Raw genomic sequence first — 23,083 nt, forward strand, 5'->3', positions numbered from 1 at the left:
CAGCAACTCCAAGTAAATAACATACTCTGTTGTTTTATTATTATTTATTATTACATATCAATCACAGTGTCCCCTCGCTGGCATACTCTGTTTTTACAGCCAATGAACTTACAGTCTCAGGGTTGAAGTCTGATCAACCCCTCCAGTCACCTACCCCTGCCCCAGGTTACTTTGTTTCCGAATCAGGATCCCCAATAACAGGGCCAACCCAGCAAATAGGTCTCTAAGACCGAAGCTAAGGACCTCAAAGCCAAAACCCTATAGTAAATGACTTGCAATGCCACTGAGAAAGTGTACAACCCAGCAACTGGGAGGTAGAGGTAGGTGTGGATAATTTTAAGATCAAGGTCATTTTTTTTAAAGATTTTATTTATTTATTATGTATACCACATTCCTTCCCTGCATGCCAAAAGAGCATCAGATCTCATTATAGATGGCCATGAGCCACCATGTGGTTGCTGGGAATTGAACTCAGGACCTTTGGAAGAGCAGCCAGTGCTCTTAACCTCTGAGCCATCTCTCCAGCCTGATCAAGGTCATCTTGATCTAAACAGCAAATTCCAGGTCAACCTTGGTTAGATGCATGGTGAAACCCTGTCTTAAAAAAAAAAACAAAAAAAACCTACAGTTTTGTACTAAAATATCTACAGGACCCTTTATAAAAATTTTCAGTACTTGTAAGTTAAGCCTTTGTGTAAAAAAAAAAATTCAGTACTTTATAAGCATATTCTAAAAATTATTCATTATACTAAGAAGCAGTTAAAATAGGCATGGCTGTGGCACTATACTAACTGGGACTTTGAAGAGCATTCTGAAGGAATGCATAAGTCTGCCTATCACACAGGTGTTGAGAATAAGGAGGAAGCAGGACGGAGTCGCAAACAAGACACTTCTACCCACACAGCTTGTCCCCTTCTTCAGTAAAGTACATAGTGCATTGTATTATATGTACAAAATCACAGTGGCCAGTCAAATGCTGGAAAACCAAGTGACATTTGTACCTTCAGTGAGGCGAGTGGATGCTCTGGACCAAGTAAACTCCAGTGAAAGGAAGCCAGATCCTCATCAGGTAGTATGTGGTTTCCTAGAATATAAATGTGGACAGTGTAAGAGCCATGGATCAGTGACACTGGAGACTCCTACACCACTGTGTGCTAGCTAATGCGTACTCCACTTTCAAGAGAAATCAAGCATTTCTTCACATTGTTCTATGAAGCAACACACAGCAGGCAGTCCTGACAGTTGACTCAAGCACCAGGGGAATTTTCAGATAGTTTGGATACCATTCATACTAAGGATTTCACAGAGCTACACACCGAATCAACTTCCCAGCAGTATGCAAAACTTCAGTCTAAGGATTCCAGGAAGTCACATAGGGACGAGACCTAAGTTTTCATGTGTTCCTGAAACACCTGTGGTTCAAAATTACTTGACAATGACATAGCCAGATGTGGACTCATGGTTATTAAATCTTCCCTAGGAAGATGAAATAACAACAACTGTGTTACAGCATGACTCACCACCCACCAGTATCTGTGACAGAGCACAGACTATAATATCTGAGCTGTCTGTCCGACTGCTAGGGCTATGCCCGTCTATAAGCAGGAACTATATTCTTGAAGGGCGTTCTTTCATAGCAGGGTTCTAGGGCCCCAAACACATCTCTAGGGTGCTGCTACTCGCTGCAATTTTAAAGTAGTGATTTCCTAAGCAACTCTGTGATGTTTGTTTCCTGGCTAAATCACTTCGACATTAAAACATCAGACCCACCAACTACCTACTAACAGGCAATAACACAGGCAGCACTGCTACAGCCTATTATCCCAACACATAGTGTGAACCCCAGGACACCCAGACCAACACAAATAAGCCCCAGCTGTGCACACATCTGGGCTCTGTGCTGCTTGCTGCTGTGAGTGTTCTGCCCAGAATTTTGTTGTGAAATACAAAGTCTCAGAGTTATTCTAAAGATTCAATTTAAGAAAATAAAAAGTTGCTGGGCGGTGGTGGCGCATGTCTTTAATCCCAGCACTTGATAGGCAGATGGCAGATATCTGTGAATTCAAGGCCAGTTTCACAGAGAAATCCTGCCTTGAAACCTTCCCCCCCCCCCCCCCCCGCGAAAGAAAGAAAGAGAGAGAGAGAGAGAAGAAAATATGAAGTTAATTTCAGTATCAGAAATGGACTTTGTAAAAACTCAACTCAAACATTTTTAAATGAATATTCCACTCAACTTCCCAAACATTTTAAATAACTGCACTTTCTATTACAGAGAAGGAAATAGTTTTATTTGAAGACAACAATTTTTTTTTACAAAATCTACAATAAATAAACTTACTCATAATTTATCTAAACTTCTTGAACAGACTAGACTCTATACCTCAAATTAACTGGATGACATTTAAACTTCTGGGAATTGAACATAGGGCGGACATCATTCTACCACTGAGCTGCAGCCCCATTTTACTTTTTTGTCTTGTGACAGGGCCTTACTAAGTTGCCCAAAAGGACTTAAATTTTTGATCTTGTTGCATCATTCTCCTGAGTAACAACATACAGACCTAGCTAAAGTATTACTTGGATTTTTCCTTCACTTATTTCAAATTTTTCTAATATAATTATCTAGAAAAGTATGAGTTGATATTACCTCAAAGAAATATATTCAGCATTTCTTAAACAGAAAATCAAGTATTCATCCATATGTCAAATTCTAGGCAAAAGACATTTTGCTTAGCACTTAGGTAAACACTGATCATCTATGTAATGTGCCACTTCCCTACCGACTTTTGTAATAAAATAGGTTTTTGGTTTGTTGGGGTTTTTTTCTTAAGAACCCCGACTGTCTTGAAACTAGCTCTGTATGAACTCACAGAGAGATCTGCCTGTCTCTGCCCCCTTCCAAATGTTAGGATCAAAGGCATGTACCACCACTGCCCAGCTATAAAATAGGTTCTTGATATGCTATACAACTTTGCTGGTCTGGAACTAACATGTCAATGTCACCCAGGCTGGCCTCAAATTCCCAATCTTCCTGTATCAGCATTCCAGTGCTGAGTATGTATGAGCAGATGAACACATGCTTCAGACATCAAAAAAAGTATCCTTTTACATTATAACTTATAAAAATATATTTCATTTATTTTAATCTTCCAAATCTAAAGACACAAAAATTCCATAAGAAACGATATTTACAACTAGATCCAAATAAACAACCTGTAAAATTAATATTTTGTTCTTATATAACAAAACATAAAAGTGTTTTGTACTATTTATACAAATCTGGAGCTAGAAATAGCTCAGTTGGCAAATGCTCACCTTGCAAGCATGAAGACCCAAGTTGTAACCCACATAAAAAGACATGTATAATGGCACATCCCTTACAACTCAACATGAGGTGCGTGCGGGTATGTGTGCCAAACACAAATGGATCCTCCTTAGGGCTCACTAGCCAGTTAGCCTACACTTACCCAGTGAGAGAGCCTGTGTCAAAACAAAAGAAATCAAGAACAAAAGTAAACAGCTGGGCCGGGCGTTGGTGGCGCACGCCTTTAATCCCAGCACTTGGGAGGCAGAGGCAGGCGGATCTCTGTGAGTTAGAGGCCAGCCTGGTCTACAAGAGCTAGTTCCAGGACAGGCTCCAAAGCCACAGAGAAACCCTGTCTCGAAAAACCAAAAAAAAAAAAAAAAAAGTAAACAGCTGTCCAGAGGAACGTCATTCGAGAGTGACCTCTGACCTATATACACCTACCTTTCTGGTAACTAGGAATTTCTAAAAATGATCCACAGTCTAACTAATTCCCCAGAATGGGCTAACTCCACAGAAAGCCCAGTATCTAACTTCACTAGAGATCATGCAGCTTCCCAAAGAGCCCTAGTATCTAAAGCAGAGAACCAAGGAGTTCAGTCACAGGAAAACCTCACTCAAAAAACCATGCATTTCTACTCGGATACAATTATGAAAAAAAAAAAAAGTTAGAGAGTTGAATTTTAAAGTAGCTTGACACGTACAAAGACACAGAAAGGGTACGCTAACAGGAAAGGAATGACACAAAGTAAAAGGCATACACATGCAGCTGGGCAGTGGCGGTGCACACCTTTAATTCTAGCGCTCGGGAGGCAGAGGCAGAGGCAGGCAGATCTCAATAGGTTCGAGGCCAGCCTGATCTCCAAATCAAGTTTAAGGAGAGTCAAGGCTACAGAGAGAAACTCTGTCTCAAAAAACAAAAAAAGCAAACAAACAAATGTGCACATGTACATGTTACCTCTTGAAACTTATTTAAGAAATATAAATTAATATACAAAATATATCCTTTCTGAGAATATAGCAAAAATAATTGTTTCATGAGATTTTTTTTTTAATTTACTTACAATGGTGTTTTTCTTTTAAAGTAGTTGTTTTTCTGCTGGGAATGGTGTCATGCACCTATAATCCAGCAAGGACAGGAGGCCCTAAAGTCCAAGCTCATCCTTGAACAAGGTCATTAGAAACCTATATAAAACTCTAGTTCAAAACAAAATAAAACAAAAAGGCAACTGTTTTCTTTTATAATAATGGCTACCATTCAAAGGGAAAGAAATCATAGCAATGCTTTAGTCCTGTGGCAAATATTCTTTGTGATTAGATTTTATGTGTGTAGTTTTCTTTTCCATTTAGTTTTCTGAGACACGGTTTCTCTGTGTAACAGCCCTGGCTGTCCTGGAACTCACTCTGTAGACCAGGTTGACCTCAAACTCAGATATCCACCCGCCTCTGCCTCCCCAAGTACTGGGACTGAAGGTGTGCACCACTAGTGCCCAGCAATTATTTTTTCTAATTTTAAACTTATTTATTTTATTGGATGCGTCCAAGTGTTTTGCCTGTATGTATGTATGTATGTATGTTTGTATGTCATACATGTGTGCCTGATGCCTACAGGTAAGAAGAGGCTATTGGCTCTCTAGGAACTAGAGTTATGGGTGGTTGTGAGCTACTACATGTGTGTTAAGAATCAAACTAGGGGTAGGGGTGGGGTCCTCTGCAAGAACAGCAAGTGCTCTTAATCTCTGAACCATCATCTCTCTAATCAAAGTTTTATTTTGAATTGTGTATGTACATTTTATTTCATGTGTATTGGTGTTCTGCCTACCTATGTTTCTGTGTGAGAGTGTCAGGTTCCCTGGAACTAGAGTTACAGACAGTTGTGTACTATCATGTGGCTGCTGGGAATTGAAACTTGGGTCCTTTGGAAGAGCAGCAAATGCTTTTAACCACTGAACCATCTCTCCAGCCTGTGTATGTTTCTGTGTGCAAGTACTTATAGAGACAAGCCACCCACTATGGGTGCTGGGAACTGAACTCAATCCTTGACAACTGCAGTACAATCTTTTTTTTGCATAATTTATTTATTTTTACTTTATTTGCATTGGTGTTTTGCCTGCATGTATCTCTGTGTGAGGGTATCATATCTTGGGCTTGCAGACAGCTGTTAGCTGCTATGTGGGTGCTGGGAATTGGACCCAGGTCCTCTGGAAGAGCAGTCAGTGCTCTTAATCATTGAGCCATCTTCCCAGCCCTCTGAGCAGTATACTCTCAAGATCACTGTTTTGTTTTTTTTTTTTTTTTTTTTTTGGAGACAGGGTCTCACTGTGTAGTTCAGAATGGTTTTGAACTTGCTTTGTGGTGATCCTACTGCCTCAGCTTCCTGCATGCTGGTATTATAGGCTTGTGCCACAATGCCAATCACATATTTTCTTCTTTTATAAACACAATTTACACTACCAGTTTGATGGTCACTACCACTTTCATCTTTCATAGTTGGCACGTGTTAGCACATGTGATTCAGAAATGTTATTTTTCTAAAACTTGGAGTTTATCACAGAGTTAAGTTTATCAGCCTGGATAGAACAACATATAAACAAAAATTTAGAAACAAAAACCATACGTTACTAGCAAAAAAGGAGAAAATATACAAAAGAATACAATTAAGAACCCATTTTTTCATTCTTAAATGTAAATATCAGATATAAAACCAAAGCATTTGGGCAGAAAATCTTCAAAGGATACATCAGTATGCTTACTGTACCACTCCCTTAGAAAACAGTTTTTACACTACTCCACCTACCTAACAGAGCAGCAAATATAGGAAAACGATTTGGGTTCAGGTCCAGTTGCTTGGCAACTTCGTGCATCAGATATTGGCTTGTGGTGAGACTCTTCCCATTGCGGCTCAGTTTCAGGGCATGGGCACTGAAGTAGTAGGGGATGTTGCACAGTGCATAATCAGAGTCATACGCCACCAAACCATGGAAACCATTCTCTCTGCAGAAGCCAATCACTTCTTGATGGTGATCCTCAATGCTCTGTGCAACCTACGCACAAAAAAAGAAGAAAATACCATCAGATACATGTTCTAACTGCAGCAGCAGGCTCAACAGGCAGATGTACTCTACAGCATTAAAAAGCTACTGACATAAACATTATTCAAATGATCCAAAAGTGCCAGGACCAAGTGGGTAGCACAGTGCTCCAACAGGAGGACTCTCTTGGGAAACTGAACTCAAATCACCTGTCAATAATCTACCATCCCATCTAGACTGCAAATTAATCCCCACTCATGACAATTCAAAACTCACCCTGCCTAAAAACAGGCAAATCTGACTGATCCCTGTGACAGTATTTAGAAGAAAAACGGAGAGGGTGGGGGAAGATGAAAAGGGGAAATAAAAGCAGAAAGACAAAAGAGACACCCACATTTGCATAGCCAACACAACCTCTTCAAAGTACATCAAAAGTGTAGGAAAGCAGAATTACACTTTCTCCTTTAAAAAAAAAACAAAAACAAAAACCTATATCTAGCTATGTCCCAGTCTATGTTCCTAAGGCATTCATCACAGGGATTCTCGGGATACACATGAACACCCTAAAGTTCCTGGGCAAGCCACATCAGAACTACCACTTAGACTCACTACATGCTAACTGCCACGTCGGTGAAGAGAAGGAGCCCAAGCACTTTCACTTTGCACCCCTACCAGGAACTACTGGAACTGCGCACTATAATCTAGCCTGGAGGCTCACTGACAAGCAGGCAGGGAGGCTGCGGTCCTATGCCCACAAGCACTGAAAACTGCTCTGAAATGTTAAAACCAAAGTCCAAATCATTTTTTTAAAATTAAACAAGGTGTAATACTTCAAATCCCAAACTATTGATTTCCCTCGCTTGCCAATTCTCAAACTCTGTCCAACCAAAATTCTAGGAAGCTATTTGTTTCTTCAACAAGTGAAGGTATTTTAGAGATTAGAATTTATATTGAGAAAACAACCTTCCTCACGACTCAGCAATACCACTTTTAGGTATATATTCAAAGGATGTGCAATCGTGCCACAGGACATGTGTTCAACTATGTTCATAGCAGCATTGTTTGTCATAGCCAGAACCTAGAAGCAACCTAAATGCCCCTCGATTGAAGAATGGACAAGGAAAATGTGGTACATTTACACAATGGAGTACTACACAGCAGAGAAAAATAATGACATCTTAAAATTTGCAGGCAAATGGATGGAGCTAGAAAACATCATATTGAGTGAGGTAACCCAGACCCAAAAAGACAATTATCATATGTACTCACTCATAACTGATTTTTAAACATAAAGCAAAGAAAACCAGCCTACAATTCACAATCCCAGAGAAACTAGACAACAATGAGGACCCTAAGAGAAACATACATGGATCTAATCTACATGGGAAGTAGAAAAAGACAAGATCTCCTGAGTAAATTGGGAGCATGGGGACCATGGGAAAGGGTTGAAGGGGAAGCGAGAGGCAGGAAGGAGAGCAGAGAAAAATGTATAGCTCAATAAAACCAATTAAAAATATTTATAATGAGTCAGGGAACTCAGTTAAATCTCCAGAGACTAAGGAGAGATGCATGTCCTCTTTAACCTGAAATTTCTAGAACTACAACCTAATGTATGGATTAATGAGTGAAATTTTAAATTAAATTTAAAATTAAGTTCCAGCGGCCAACTGTCAGGGGAGCAGCAACTATCTTCCTGCACCTAAGTGACACAGAACATTTGTGTCTCCTCAGCGGTGGCCATCATTAAGCTCATCTTGCTGGCTTTCACAATGAAAGTGGTTTCCAGGTCTGGCTGAAATTCGTGTAATGAAATCTCACCAAGAGGCAAAGCAAACTGTTAATGATACTAGCTAAAGGAAAAATAAATTTTTGAATTCTCCTGGGGAGAAAATTTAATAAAACATTATTATGGTATAAGAAAAAGCAAAACTACAATTACTCAGGTAGCAGTCTTCCATAGATGGAGAAACTTACCTCATCCTTAATCTAGAAACACATCAGTTAACATAGAAAAGTAACTTTAAAATGCTCAAAAATTAATTCTATCTTGAAATGGTAATCTTAGTCTAGTCCAAGTTCTTTATTCAAATAATTTTCTTCCATAGACACCTCAAAGGTGAAAAAAAGAAGGAAGAAATTTTAAAGTACTGCTAAATGAACAGAAATTACTGGTTGTTTCCCAAACATCCCCTCTGAAGAGGTTCTTCAATAAAAGGGAAGAGACTCCTATGACGACAGGAGACCACTCATCTTAGAGGATTCACAGCTTATAGGAGACAGCGCAGTGAGTCTGCATGGTCCACATTTCTATCTGTGGGCAGTTAGTTCTATAGCATCCTTGTTCCAGAAAACCGAGAGCAGATCCATATCCAAGGCTAGGAACTCCTGACTTCATCGCTCTCTGAGCTCCCTGACTATGGGCTTCACTCAAGACAGGAAGGAAGGGCTTCTTCTAAGGAAGACTTTTCAAACAAAAGCTAAAAAGGCGGCTCTGGAAGGGTTCCCAAGGCCATGCCCACACAGATCTGAGGTAAAATCAAAGATCGGGAAGTAAAGCTTCACCTGGGTGGGATCAGAAGCCAGAGAGTGGAAGGTGAAGACTGAGTCAGCGGTCAGGTTAACTTGTCAGCTTTCAAACAATGCTGTGAGTGTTGTAAAACAATCGGCAATATATTTTAAAAGCTGTAAAACCTTCATGTTCTTTGCCCAGTAACCCTACTCCAGGAAATAGCCTAAAAGCTAATCTACCAAATAAAAATCATTAGATTTTTAGCCATGAAAAGAATCATAATAACTCCTACAGGAGAAAACCAAACTGAAGCCGGGCAGTGGTGGCGCACACCTTTAATCCCAGCACTCGAGAGGCAGAGGCAGGCGGATCTCTGGGAGTTCGAGGCCAGCCTGGTCTACAAGAGCTAGTTCCGGGACAGGCACCAAAGCTACAGAGAAACCCTGTCTCGGAAAAAAAAAAAAAAAAGAAAAAAAAAAAGAAAACCAAACTGAAATTATGAAACAGTCACTACAATGTTTTTTGGAAAAACTTAAGGAAAGTTTCATTAAAACATTAATCATATTAGAACACAATATAATGATAATTATAGATAGCAAAACTGGGTCTGGAAACAGATTGAAAAGGGAAAGACCCAATGGGGTTGTATCAGGGTAGTGGAATTATGTGTGCACAACTTTCTGAGGGGGAGAGGGAGAGGGAGGGAGAGGGAGGGAGGAAGAGGGAGGGAGAGGGAGGGAGGGAGGGAGAGGGAGGGAGGGAGGGAGAGGGAGGGAGGGAGGGAGGGAGGGAGGGAGAAGGAGAAAGGGAGACAGAAGAGAGGGAGGGAGAAGGAGAGAGGGAGACAGAAGAGAGAGGGAGGGAGAAAGACAGAGGAGAGGGAGGGAGAGAGGAAGGGCGAGAACAAAAACAGCCTGGTTAAGGCCTGGGAAGGCTGGTGGCTGGATGAAGGTAACTTATACACGCCCTCAATTCCATCCCAGTACTACCACAACAAGAAAAAAAAGAACAGTCCCACTAGAAAGCAGCCCACTTCAAAAGACAAGGACCTCCACGTTCATACTGCATCCACTGCAGCCAATCATACGTCTGCTGCAGCTGGCTATTTGTTTAGTGCTCTATCTGCCTTTGTGGAAGAATTACAATATTGTTAATCATTTGCAAATTAGAGTTGGGGTGGATTACTAAAGTTCGTGCACTTTTTAATACACTAGATTTTGTTGTTCCTTTGAGGCAGGATCTCACTGTGGTTTTTTAGGATAACCTCAAACTTGCAATCCTCCTGCCTCAGCCTACCAAATGCTGGTATTGCAGGCCTACATAATCATACCCAGCTGCACTTTGCTTTTAAATGCTAATCTAAAGACCAGTGTTAAGAACAAACAAAGAATTCTGCTGGTGTGGAGAAAGATGCTAATGGGGAACTACTGCCAATCACTCCTGCCACTGCTTCAGGTGCTGCTGCTGCTGCTGCTGCTGGAGAGGCCACCCTGCTAATCTGCAACTTAAGAATCCCTGGGAACTCACAAGATATGGCATTTCTCGGTCTCAGTGCTTCCCGTGTGTCAGGCAACAAGCCTTCTCTAATACAAAATGTGTGTGAGAGCAGAGGTCCTTGTTTTTTGTAGAGACAGACCCATAAAATTTAGGAATCTGCACAAAGTTGACAGCAGAGAGTGGACTAAAGGGTATGCTTCTTTCTAATAGGACTATTCCTTTTCCTTTTTTTTTTTAAATTATTTTGTAGTAGTGCTAGGATAGAATCCAGGGTCTTGCATATGTTAGGCCCTTACCCCACTACCTGCGTCCAGCCTTTAACCAGGACTGACTGACTGACGAATGAATGGACAACTATGTTCACAGTGGACAAATACACAATTCTTCAAGCTTTAAGGTAATGGTGGTTGATAAAAGACCTGGCAGAAGATGTAATTAGAGTGAAAACAGCACAGACAGGAGGTCTGAGCGGGAGTAAGAAAGAGTGCCGCCAGGTAGTCATTCATCCAAACATAACAAGGGGGCGCTGGAGAGATGGCTCAGAGGTTAAGAGCACTGCCTGCTCTTCCAAAGGTCCTGAGTTCAATTCCCAGCAACCATATGGTGGCTCACAACCATCTGTAATGGGGTCTGGTGCCCTCTAATGGCCTGCAGGCATACACACAGACAGAATATTGTATACATAATAAATAAATAAATATTTTTAAAAAAAGAAGAAACAGCATGGTGGCATCTGCCTGTGACCCCAGCACTTGGGAAGTGGTAACAGGACAACCAAGAGATCAAGGACAGCCTCAGCTGTCTCTAAATAAATTGGATTATATTTTTGTAAAATTTTAAATTAAGGTCTGGGAAGGTGGCTCGGTGATGTGCATGCTAAACATGCACAAAAACCGGAGCTGGGATCTCCAGAACTCATGTAAAAGAACTTCTGTAGTCCCAACACTAAGGAGAAAGGAAGAGGCAGGAGGATGCCTGGGAGCTCACCAGCCATATTGATGAACTCTAGCTTCAGTGAGACCCTGTCTCAAAAGCAAAAGGAACACACTGAACATAGACCACTGGCCTCCACATACACACGCATACATGTGCACACATACTCACACATATGTACATACAAATATAAACTAAGTCCTAGAGCTTCAGTGCTCTGAAGCCAGAGTAGGACAAACAGGAGCATCCGCCTCTGGTGATCAGGACTCCATTACTTTTTCCTTTTCTCCTGCTTTTACTCTTCCCAGGATGAGCCTGGAAGCAATACAATAAAATTTGTATATTTATAGCTCCATAAATTTGTTAATTTCATTTTTAGGAGCGAATAAACATTGTGAAGCTTGAGGCCAGAAATGACTCAGTGGTGAAGAGTGCTTGCTCTGTAATAGTGAGGACCAGAGTTGAACCCAAGCACCCAAATGAGAAGCCAGCATTCCCACAAATGCCTGCAGCCCTAACTCCACCCACCCCCCACCCTGGGCAGAGTGGGACAGAGACAGGAAAACCGTTGGCCTTTGCTGGTTTCTAGCCTGGCCAAGGACACCCGGGTGTAAGGAGAGACCCTGCCCGGAAGGGAACAGGCAGAGTGCTTAGAGGAAGCACCAACATGCTTTTCTGGTTTATACACCTGCGCACATACACAGATACTCAAATCCCAACATGGGGAAACTTATGTGGCCAAGTTTGTGGCAGATGTCTATAATTTCATCATTCAGTGTGCCAAGGCATGGAAAGTTCAAGGACAGTCTAGGTTACATAGCAGGGCCCTTTCTTAAAAAATAATAAATAAGCCGGGCGGTGGTGGTGCACGCCTTTAATCCCAGTACTCAGGAGGCAGAGGCAGGCGGATCTCTGTGAGTTCGAGGCCAGCCTGGTCTACAAGAGCTAGTGCCAGGACAGGCTCCAAAAAGCTACAGAGAAACCCTGTCTCGAAAAACTTAAAAAAAAAAATAATAATAATAATAAATAGCTGGGCAGTGGTGGTGTCCCCTTTTAAACCTAGCACTTGGGAAGCAGAGGCAGGTGGATCTCTGAGTTCTACTAAGTGAGTTCCAGGATATCCAGAGCTATACAGAGAAATCCTGACTCAAAAAACCACACATACACACACACACACACACACACACACAGAGTAATAAATGAGAATCCAGGTGGTGGTGGTGGCGCACTCAGGAGGCAGTGGCACGTGAATCTCAGAGTTTGAGGCCAGCCTGGTCTACAGAGTGAGTTACACAGAAAAACCCTGTCTCTAAAAAAAAAAAAAAAAAAAAAAAAAAAAAAACAATAAACGAACAAAGAAGTCTATGAGATGCAACGTTGAAAATATTGTTACCGTTAACCCCAGAAAGCATAAAACAAAAGAACTAAGCCTTCAGAGCTCCTCAGAGAGAACCCATCTCTAAGGTTTAGACTTGGATTTGAGCTGCTTCATCATTAAAAATCCCATGCCAGAAGCCACTAGTGTTAGAAGTGTTAGAAGTGTTAGAAGTGGGGCAAGCTTCCCACCAAGGAAGTGAAACTCCAATTCAAAACTCCTGCACACACTCAAAGAAACAATATTCTTCAGCACCAGCTGATTGCAAGGCCAGTGACCCACACACGATGCCTGCCTGAGCCAGCAGGTGAGAGCTACAAACCCTCCCAAGAAGCAGGGCAGGCAAGGCTAATGATGAAAGGTTTAAGCGGCAGCAAATGTACTGGTTTCGCTGTCAAGAAAGTACCTTCTTAGCTTAGGATGGTTATTTTTATTCTACTATCAATCTACTACAGAATTTTGGGTTAATTTCGCACTAGACAAACTAAAAAATAAATAAGCTGAAGAGATGGCTCAGATATTGAGACCACTGGCTGCTCTTTCAGAGAACCAGAATTTGGTTCCCAGTACATACAATGGTCTATAACTAAGGTACCAGAGGATCCAATGCCCTCTTCTGGCTTCCATGGGCACCAAGCACACAAGTGACACACAGACACATTAAAACAAGAGGGACAAATAAGTCAAAGTTGATTTTATAAAGAACAATGACTTCCAAGATTAGCTAGCAAGTATTATTACTATAAATTGTGAAAAGCAGACACAGAGACAGCCCTGGGGGCAGGGCTGTCACTAGCTCCTAAACTATAGGGAAAACACAGTCTTAGGCCCCTGCTAAGCAGGTGGTAAACTGCCCACTTAATACTGGTGTACCTCCGTATTCATCACAGGGAAGCTGGGATGATTAGACACGTTGCATGTGAACCCCACAGAATTGTTTCAGGTAACAAACACTTGAAATGTTTCAGGCACTTCTTAAGTAAACCAGGACATGTCATAGAGAAAAACACACTGTGTATGACAGCTCACGGAATAATTAACCCATCCTCCAGCCAACAGAGAAGATACAAGTTAGTCTGGTCATAGAGGATGTTTATGAACCTGAATTCTTCTGCTTATAAGATAAAGCAACAAGCTTTGACATAGGCCCACAGAAGTCCAGCCTGTAAGTATTAGGTGGTGAAACTCACTCCTGGCTTCTGTTCCTGCCCTTGTCCAACTCACAAATCGAATCCAATTGTCAATTCCAGTCTGGTGAGGTGGGTTATTGTTTCTGACTTTAAAGGGGAGATATAACTGTAATAGCATTCATTCCAATCTCTCCCTCTAGGGAAACTGCAATCACAACTGACCAAGCAGATCTTACAGACCTCATTTATTCCACAAGAATAGAAGGCAATGGTCCTAAAAGCAATGAGAAGTATTTGTTTGAGTTAGGCCAGAATTTCAAAAGGAGTGACATCAAAAAGATGCACAACTTTGGCAAGTTATTAGGGAAATGCAAACTACACCCAAGTAACCATACTAAGCAGGATGGCTGCTGTTCAAAAACAGACAAGAAGCACAGGCAAGCATGCGTAAGAACATAAAGTGGTACAGCAAGTGTGAACAACAGCATAGTAGTTCCCCAAAAGGACACAACACCAGGGCTGGGGGTTGGCTCACCAGGTAAAGCACCTGCCTGGCAATTGCCCATCTCCCACACCCACGTAACTGTGAGCATACACGGTGGCTCATGTGTTACTGCACTACTATAGTAACTGGCAAAATGACAAGAGCATGGTGGATCCATTCTTTCCCCCCCCAAAAAAACAGTGATCAGAAGGTGGAGCTGAGATTGCTGGAGCAAGCTGGCTAGCTAGACTAGTGGAGTCCTCAAGTGGGAGACAGCCTGCACCTCAACACAGAAGGTGAAGATCAGTAAAAGATGATTGATACTCAACATCACCTGGTGTTCACATGTACACATACACGTACTCACACAAGAATGTACACTACACACATGTATATGCAGAAAAAAATAGTTAAGGTGGCAAATTATGTGTACCATACTATAATTGTAAAAAGACAACCAAAGGGTATGATTTCCCCCTTTCAATTCCTTTAGCAGGTTGTTTGTTACACAACTACAGTTTGACTCAGTGCTTATGTGGTAATAAATTTGCTTCCTTTCCCTTCTTAAAAAAAAAGGGGGGGGAGTAGATATAAAAGAAATGAAAGTTAAATTTTTTATTTTTAAAAAATTAAAAAACCTGGCAAGAGACATCATAGTATTTTCACAAGGATTCTATTTAAAATAGCCGATTATAAAAACCTCCAAATAGCTCAGCTAAAACTTAATAAAATTATTTTGTTAAACTAACTCTAAGCTGGGCACAGTGACATGCACCTAAAGACTCAGTTAACATCTTGTATCTAGATAAACAAATAAATGACAAGATTTTAAATTCATCCCAAAATTTGAAATACCAAAACTTAATTTTAAGAGTTCCAAAAAAAGAACTTTAAATTGACACAATTTACCACAGTAATGTTTGCAAAGTCATACACTCTGGGCAGGATCTAGAGAAGCCCCAGCTGTCTCAGTGGACCTGTCACGGCTCTTTGTGGATGGGCTCTAGTTCCAAAGACAGAAGCACACTGGACCTCAGGGATCAGCCCTCTGGCTGGAACCTCCTGTTACTGCACTACTATAGTAACTGGCAAAATGACAAGAGCATGGTGGATCCATTCTTTCCCCCCCAAAAAACAGTTTGTTTGGTTTTTTGTTGTTGTTGTTGCTGTTTTTGTTTTTTTCTGAGACAACAGCAAAATAAATACCAAATGGCTAGGGCACAAATGGAGCTGTCTCTCAATGGCAGCTCAGCCCACACTTCCCCCATAATGCCTCAAATCAGGAGCAACAAGAAAGAAAGCAGCAGAAGCAGCCCGTTTACCTACACAGTCCTCTTTTATGCCTTCTCAACAGTGTACATCTTGAGTTAAGAAGCATAAAAGGATTATTGTAAGATAAAACCCAGGCACCAGGTGGCTGGGATGAGGTCAGTCAGTCACCTTTGGAATTAACTGACTCTGGGCTGAAAAAAAATTCTTCTTCCTCCTATCACACAGCCTGCAGGAGGAAGCTGCAGTGTTGGGTGTGCCACACTTAGCAGGTAGTCTGTAAACAACTACAATAAGCCAGGGATTGTTCTAGGAGCTTGATGACAGCCAAGGTCCTCATAAACTTACTTTCCATAGGGGAGGGGGAAAAGCAAAATAAATGATAAGCTACACAGCCATCTGGAGAATTTTAAAACACTGTATGTTAACTCTGGTTCGTTTATTTTTAAAGATATTTTTGTGGGGCTGGAGAGATGGCTCAGAGGTTAAGAGCACGGACTGCTCTTCCGGAGGTCCTGAGTTCAATTCCCAGCAACCACATGGTGGCTCACAACCTTCTGTACTGAGATCTGGTGCCCTCTTCTGGCTTGCAGGCATACATGGAGGCTGAACACTGTGTACATAATAAATAAATCTTTAAAAAAAAGATATTTTTGTTATTTATTTATGTATACATGTATATACCTGCATGAGTGAGAAGGACAGACGGATGTTAGATGCCCTGAAGCTGGAGTTACAGGCAGTTGAGAGCTGCTAGATGTAGGTGCTATTAGAACTCAGGTCCTCTGTGAGAAAGAACAGTATGTGCTCCTTAACCACTGGGCCATGGCTCCAGACCCAAACTCTGGTTCATTTCTATGTCTAATTGATTTGGGGGCTTTTTGTTGGTTTGCTTTGCTTGTTTCTTGTTTTGAAATTCTGTCTACAAATCCAAGAAAATAGCCTAATCATTCTAAAATACCTTTCCTTATATACGGTCTTTTGACATTTACTCCTATAGTTAACTGCTTACTGCAGTCAGAATGTGTACTGTGTATTAATTAGCTTCTTTCCATAAATTTCAGTAAATTAAAATGAAGGGTAATATAGGTCTAAAATATCTTAAATACAGGGCGTATATATAAATGCATATTTTAGATTAGAAACTTGAGTTGTACTTTCAAGTTCTCTTCCTGGCGTACAAAGGCCTCAAAAGCCCTACAACTTAGATTCGCTGGATTTGGTTGCATCGGGGTTTCCTTGACTTAGCACTGGTATTTGAGAACAGATAACTCTCTGCTGCAGAGAGTTGTACTGGACACTGCAGAATGTTAGCAGCATCCCTGGCCTCTACCCAGTTAACACCCTTTGCCCTGGGGGCTCTGATGACACTGCCAACTAACTGTCAACCCTAGCTAAGAACTACTCCCAAGCCTTCACAAATATGTCATTTCATGGCACGAAAAAAAGTTCTAAATGTTAACATGAAAGACTTACCTCAACACTCTAACCCAGTACAAGCTTTCCAAAGGCTTCCCTAATTCTCAATTCCCTTCACTGTCTATGACAAGTAGTAACAGGCACTCAGTTGGCTGCTAAAATTAAGTCCTTTTCAGGGCTGGAGGGATGGGTCAGTCATTAAGTACACTGGCTGCTCTTCCAAAGGATCAGGAGTTAGATTCCCAGTACCCACAAGACAGTTCACTACCATCTGTAACTTCAGACCTGGGGGAATCTGATGCCTTCTACTAGCTTCTGCGGGCACCAGACACGCACACATCCATACACACACACACACACACGCACACGCACGCACACGCACACGCACACACACACACACACACACACAATGCAGGCAAGAGATCCATACACATAAAATAAGTAAACATTAAATAAAATTAAGCCCTTGGAAACAGAAAAGAACATGTAAGAAAACACATTTTAATAAATGGATATTGAGGGGCTGGAGAGATGGCTCAGTGGTTAAGAGCATTGCCTGCTCTTCCAAAGGTCCTGAGTTCAATTCCCAGCAACCACATGGTGGCTCACAACCATCTGTAATGAGGTCTGGTGCCCTCTTCTGGCATGCGGGCATACACACAGACAGAACATCGTATACATAATAAATAAATAAATATATTAAAAAAAATAAATGGATATTAATCCAAATATTGAAAGAAAATAAAATTTGTCTGGCTATATAAAAGAACATAGTAAATATTTTAATTTTAAAGGATGAATGTTGGCGTAGTGGTACAAACTTTAAACCCAGCACTTGTGAGGCCAACATCAGCCTAGTCTGCATAGCAAGTTCTGGACCAGACAATTCTACATAGAAAAAAATAAAGCCTGGCATAGTGGTACATGCCTTTAATTCCAACACGCCAGAGACAGACATAGGCAAATTTCTGGGAGTTCCAGGCCAACCAGGGCTACACAGTGAGACCCTGGTTTTGTTTGTTTGTTTGTTTGTTTAGGTTAATGTTGGGACTGTGAAAATGGCCCAGTGGGTAAGAATGCTTGTTCTGCAAGCAAAGGACCTGAGGTCAAATCCCCAGGACTCACAGTTGCACACATCTGTAACCCAGTTTTGAAGGGCAAAGATGAGCCAACCTAGCCTAACCAAAACAACAAGCTGCCAGCTCACTGAGAGACCCAGTCTCTAAGCAGTTAAGTGGTCACTAATACAGGAAGATACCCCAGTCCTGCTCGGGCCTCCAAATGCACACACATGGGTACACACACATACCCCAAGAAGCAAGGTGGTATTGAGACAGGCTTTGAAGAGAGTATAAGTTTGACAAACTTAAGTGAGACAGAAATCAGGAAAGATGGGTAATAGAATCAAAAGTAAACAGATAAATAAGGTAGGGATGGTACAAACCATGAAGCAGGAGATATAATGGCCAGGGCTGCAGAAGGGTCTACAAGTCTGAACAGAGCTGGACTCTTAATGGCTTTAGTCAAGTCTGAACGCGACAAGAGGCCTCCCTGAAGATGTGGTAGGCTGCTCTACAGGGTGTGAACGATGAATGACCTGAGGTAACTGTGGAAGCTCGAGGTCACGCTGACCTACCAACAGGAAATGCTACTGGTTCCTAGTGTGTCTCACACTTCTAGATTCTGGTTGTATTTGAGTCTATATCACTTCTTAAATGCCAATAAATAGCCAAAAATTTGGTTTCAGAACCTGCCAACGGGTTTGCAGAGCAGCTGTGTGGTTGCCTTCTGTGTCAGGGATGCTGGGAATGAGGAAGAGGTGAGAAAGACTGTGGCGCTACACGTGTCATTAGTGTAGGGCTTGTGGGGGAAGGGAGGGGATGGAACGGTCAGGTGACTCTGAAGCGGTGCAGACTGATGGGAGTGATCTTGAGGCTCAAACCTGTATGGGTGAAATTAAAACTGCAGACTTGGGAAAAGGAAAGGTAGAAGGCAAGGGGAAGACATCCAGAAAGAAATACAGAACACAGGCTTTGAAGGGGTTGGCACTGCTTATCGGGTCTGTGCTCTGGTAGTGCAACAATGAAATCAGAAATTCAAAGTGAGAAACCAAGAGACAAGTTAAAGACATAGCTGGTGGTGTGTGGAGTGTGGAGAACAAATCTGGCTGGTGGAAGGGGGGAGGGGACCACTGGTCTGTAGGTCAGGGATGTTATGGTTTTGGTCCCTTTAAGAGACAAGCCACACCCATTCCCCTCCCCATCCGCTGAGGCAGGCTGATCTTCAGCTTCCGGCCTGAGCTCGGTCTCTTTTCCATCTTCCTCTCGGAGAGGCAGCTTCGCTTCTGCCTCTCTCCCCACTTCTCTGCTTCCCCCTTCTCTGTCTCTTTCTCCTCTTCTCTCTCTCTCTCTCTCTCTCTCTCCCTCTCTCTCTGTCCCCCCCCCTTCACCCTTCCTCCTCCATAACTCCCTGAATAAACATTCAACCTCACCCTGCATGTCGTGTCTATCCATGTTTCTGTCTTCTGCCCGCCCGCCATGTGTCTCCCTGCCTGGAACCAGCCATTGCTCGGGGACCAGCACCCGTCTCTGCCTGGGGCCCACTGCCTGCTGCCACATGGCCCATGGCCCGCCACCACTACCGCTTGGGCCATCGCTCTGGGACTGGCAGCCATTTCTGCCTGGGACTGGCTGCTCCCAGAACCCGCTTCCTGCCACCACATGGCCCACTGCCACCATTTGGGACCTACAGCATTTCTGCTGCCTACTGCCGCGGGGATCTTGCAGCATTTTTTAAGAAAAAGAATAACAAGGGAGACAAGACATGCCGTGAGAGATTGGCCTGTGTCAGACATTATGAGCACGCGGATGGGATACCCCTCACATGACAGTGGACACCAGGAAAAAGAACATGTAACAAGGAAACCCCACGGCCTTTAGCCTTTAGGGAAAGTCTCTGAATTGTTTTGACCAATGAAGAGAGTTCAAGGTGGGAGAGACAGTGGGACTCTGAAAAAGAGACTTGGATGAGGACAACAGATAACAATCAGAGCTCAGACACACCGGTGCTCAAGAGCTGAATCTAGCCTAGAGTACTGTTTTGCTTGGCTTGACGGTTCTTAAGTAGAATAACTTCGAATAGAATGTGGATTTCTGGTTTACTTGAAAAATCTGGCTATCTGGAAATGTGGATGCACAGCTCTGCAGGACTTTCATGCCGCTGGACGTAGTGGCTCATGTCTATAATCCCAGGAGCTGAAGCAGAAAGGCTGCCACTAGTTTGAGGCCAGCCTAGTCTACACAGTTAGCTCCAGGCCAGTCTGAGCTATACAGTGATATCCTATCTGGAGGAGAGAAAGGCAAGACAAGACAAGAGAGGAGACAGGAAGTTAAGTGAGGAGGGAGAGAGAAGAGGAAAAGGGGAGGGCAGTTATAGCAACTGCGAAGGCTAGGCAAACTACGAACCACTACTTTAAAAAGACAACCACAGGCAGGGGCCTGGTGGTACAAGCAAAGGCAGAGGCAGGAGGATCTCTGAGTTCTAGACCAACCTGGTCTACATAGTGAGTTTCATGACATCCAGAACTAAATAGAGAGATCTTGTCTCAATTAATTAATTAAAAAATATATAGACAAAAAGATTTTTTTACACATTAAAAAATGCTGATAATGTGTAGTATAACATGTGACAGAAAACATAACTTCTGTAGCCACTGTGGTAACAATAAAACAATTTTGAAATAATTAAATATATGACTGGATGTAGCTTAGTGATAAAGTACTTGCTTAGCAAGCATGAAGTCCTGACTACCCAATACCACTAACATGTCCATTGGCATTCCACATTCATAGAAACATTACTAATTTTTTTCATAACAGTCAAAAAGCAGGAGAAATTCAGACATCTAGTTATGGATATGTATCACACACAAATGAAATAAATACTGTTTAGCTTACAAAATTACCAACCCATGCAGTGGTAAGCTGCAGCCATGTGCCCTGGAACATTTCAGTGTTAGCATATACTATCTCTAGCTTTCTACTGTACCTTTCCTGTTTTGAGCTGCAAGTACCATTATGCTAAACTGCCTCCAGTGTTCATTACAGTCACACACTGTACAGGTTTCCATATAAACAGCCCGTAGGCTACACCAGTTAGGTTTAAGAATATTTCAAGAAATTACCTGTCGTTAAGTAGCACAGGGCTAGTTACAAAACTGACATACTAGAGAAGAATATTTATCTTTAATGGATGACCAGTTTGAGTGAATTCTGTACTGTATTTCCTGTTTACTTAAAGGTCCCTGAGCATTGCTCTTAGTTCCCTGGATCTAATGATGCATGATTTTCTTCTACATAGAAACCCTGCTGCTCCTATTGTAACTGCAAAAAACCTGCTCCCAGGGCGTGAGCACTAGGCACACCCCTAAAGTACTCATACAATGGAACTGGACTTTTGACTTTAGCCTGCACTTCCCTCTGCAGGGTGCCCAGTCCCCATTTGTAACTAAGCCAGTAGATGCTGCTTCTCGCCATGTAAAATGGCCAGTAAGATACTGAGTACTAAACAACGAATGGAGTGAATGTGAACAAGGACCAGTAAACATCCAGGCTGACACTAGTTACTCCTCGCCGCAAGATCATCGGCCCTAAAGACAAGGGTGTTTTCTTGGCTTGGCTGAAAAACAGGAACACTATTTTGTGTAAGCTCTGCATAAACAGACCAGAGCACTGAATTACCAAAGCTCCACTGGAAGGAACTCAGGATGAGGTCTAAGGAACCTCAGGATAAACTTTCACACCTACACCTCCAGTCTGGTAGGAGAGGTGTTTAGACAATACCAGTGAATTAATGTCACCAAGATTTTCAAATAAACACAAGTCACTCCCTGAGGCTTCAAAGGTTACCATGACTCAAGGCACACAAAGGCTACTCTCCCAGTGACCAGCAAATGCCAAGTTCAAGAAATGCTGTGTAAGGTCCACAAGAAAATTATCTCAAGTATAAGCCAACTTCTAATGGTCACAGAGAACCACTAACTGCAAAACATGCACCTAGGACCAGCGAGGAGGCCCAGCAAACAAAGGCACCTGCAGTCAAGTCTATCCTGGGACCCACACGGAGAGAAACAAATTGTCCTCTGACTTCCACATGTGCCCCCAACACACACAACCCACCACCACAAAATAAATAAATTTATTACTCTATCAAAGAAGCATTCTCTAAATCAAAAAGGATTTCTCTAAATAAATATGACAGGAAATTATAGCTCCCCACAAATTTATAAAACACTAGTAAAGGCAGAGGAGTGGAAAGAGGGAGGTGAAGATGGAGATGACAAAAAAAGTGACTCACAAATATGAAACTGTCAAAGAATAAATAAAAGATATCCTATTTAAAAAACACTAAAGTGAAAAAGATGGTTTTTGTATTTTTGCAATAGGAATGTTTTTACACACATAATATATGCATAGGTATTCGTGTCAATTTCTTTACCAACATTTATCTAACGTTAAAAAGTAGTAATTATCATACAGCAAAATTAATTTTTATTTAGCTTTGGTGTACAGTTTGATTTTTAAATGTTATCATCACCAGAACAGAACACACGACTTCACTCTCTCCTCTCTTGAGCTCGACTCTCACAGCCACTTCCTTCCTAGGCTCCTATCCCTATGGCTTTCTCTTTCAGAGAAGGTCATATAAAGAGAATCACACTTTGTGAGCCTAGCTTCGTGTGTATGTGTGTGTGCATGCATATGCGTGCAACTACATGCATATGATGTATGGAAGCCAGAGGTTAATGCCTTCCTCAAGTACTTTCTACCTCTGAGAAAAAGGGTTTCTCACTGAACAGTGAACTTCTGGCCAGCAACCTAGGGATCTTCCTATGCCCACTCTGCCAGCACTGGAGTTGGAGTTATGGCTGCACAGGGCCAGCTCAGCTTCTCCTATGGGTGCTGTGGTCCTACTTCAGAGCCTCTTGTTTTTGCAGCAGGCATTACTAACTAAGCCACTTCCCCAACTGCTATTTGTTTTGTTTTGTTTTCCAAGACAGGGTCTCACAGAGCCTAGGCTGGCCCTAAGTGTTACGCAGCCAAGGTTAACCCTGAACATCTGAACCTCCTGCT

General features: G+C 42.1%; 1 protein-coding gene across 1 annotated transcript in view; it reads right to left on the reverse strand.

The window, feature by feature from the left end:
* LOC121443230 (constitutive coactivator of PPAR-gamma-like protein 1) overlaps positions 1-23,083 on the reverse strand; it is an 86,568-nt gene that overhangs the window by 59,420 nt on the left and 4,065 nt on the right. Inside the window, exons 2-3 of the mRNA XM_041644905.1 lie at positions 6,102-6,348; positions 1,002-1,084 (exon numbers count right to left, since the gene is read on the reverse strand). Coding sequence (XP_041500839.1) covers positions 1,002-1,084; positions 6,102-6,348 — 330 coding nt within the window. The remainder of the gene's footprint in view (positions 1-1,001; positions 1,085-6,101; positions 6,349-23,083) is intronic.

This window comes from Microtus oregoni, unplaced genomic scaffold (assembly GCF_018167655.1).
Source record: "Microtus oregoni isolate MIOR12 unplaced genomic scaffold, Mior012 000103F_ref0000194, whole genome shotgun sequence".
Taxonomy (NCBI): Eukaryota; Metazoa; Chordata; class Mammalia; order Rodentia; family Cricetidae; genus Microtus; species Microtus oregoni.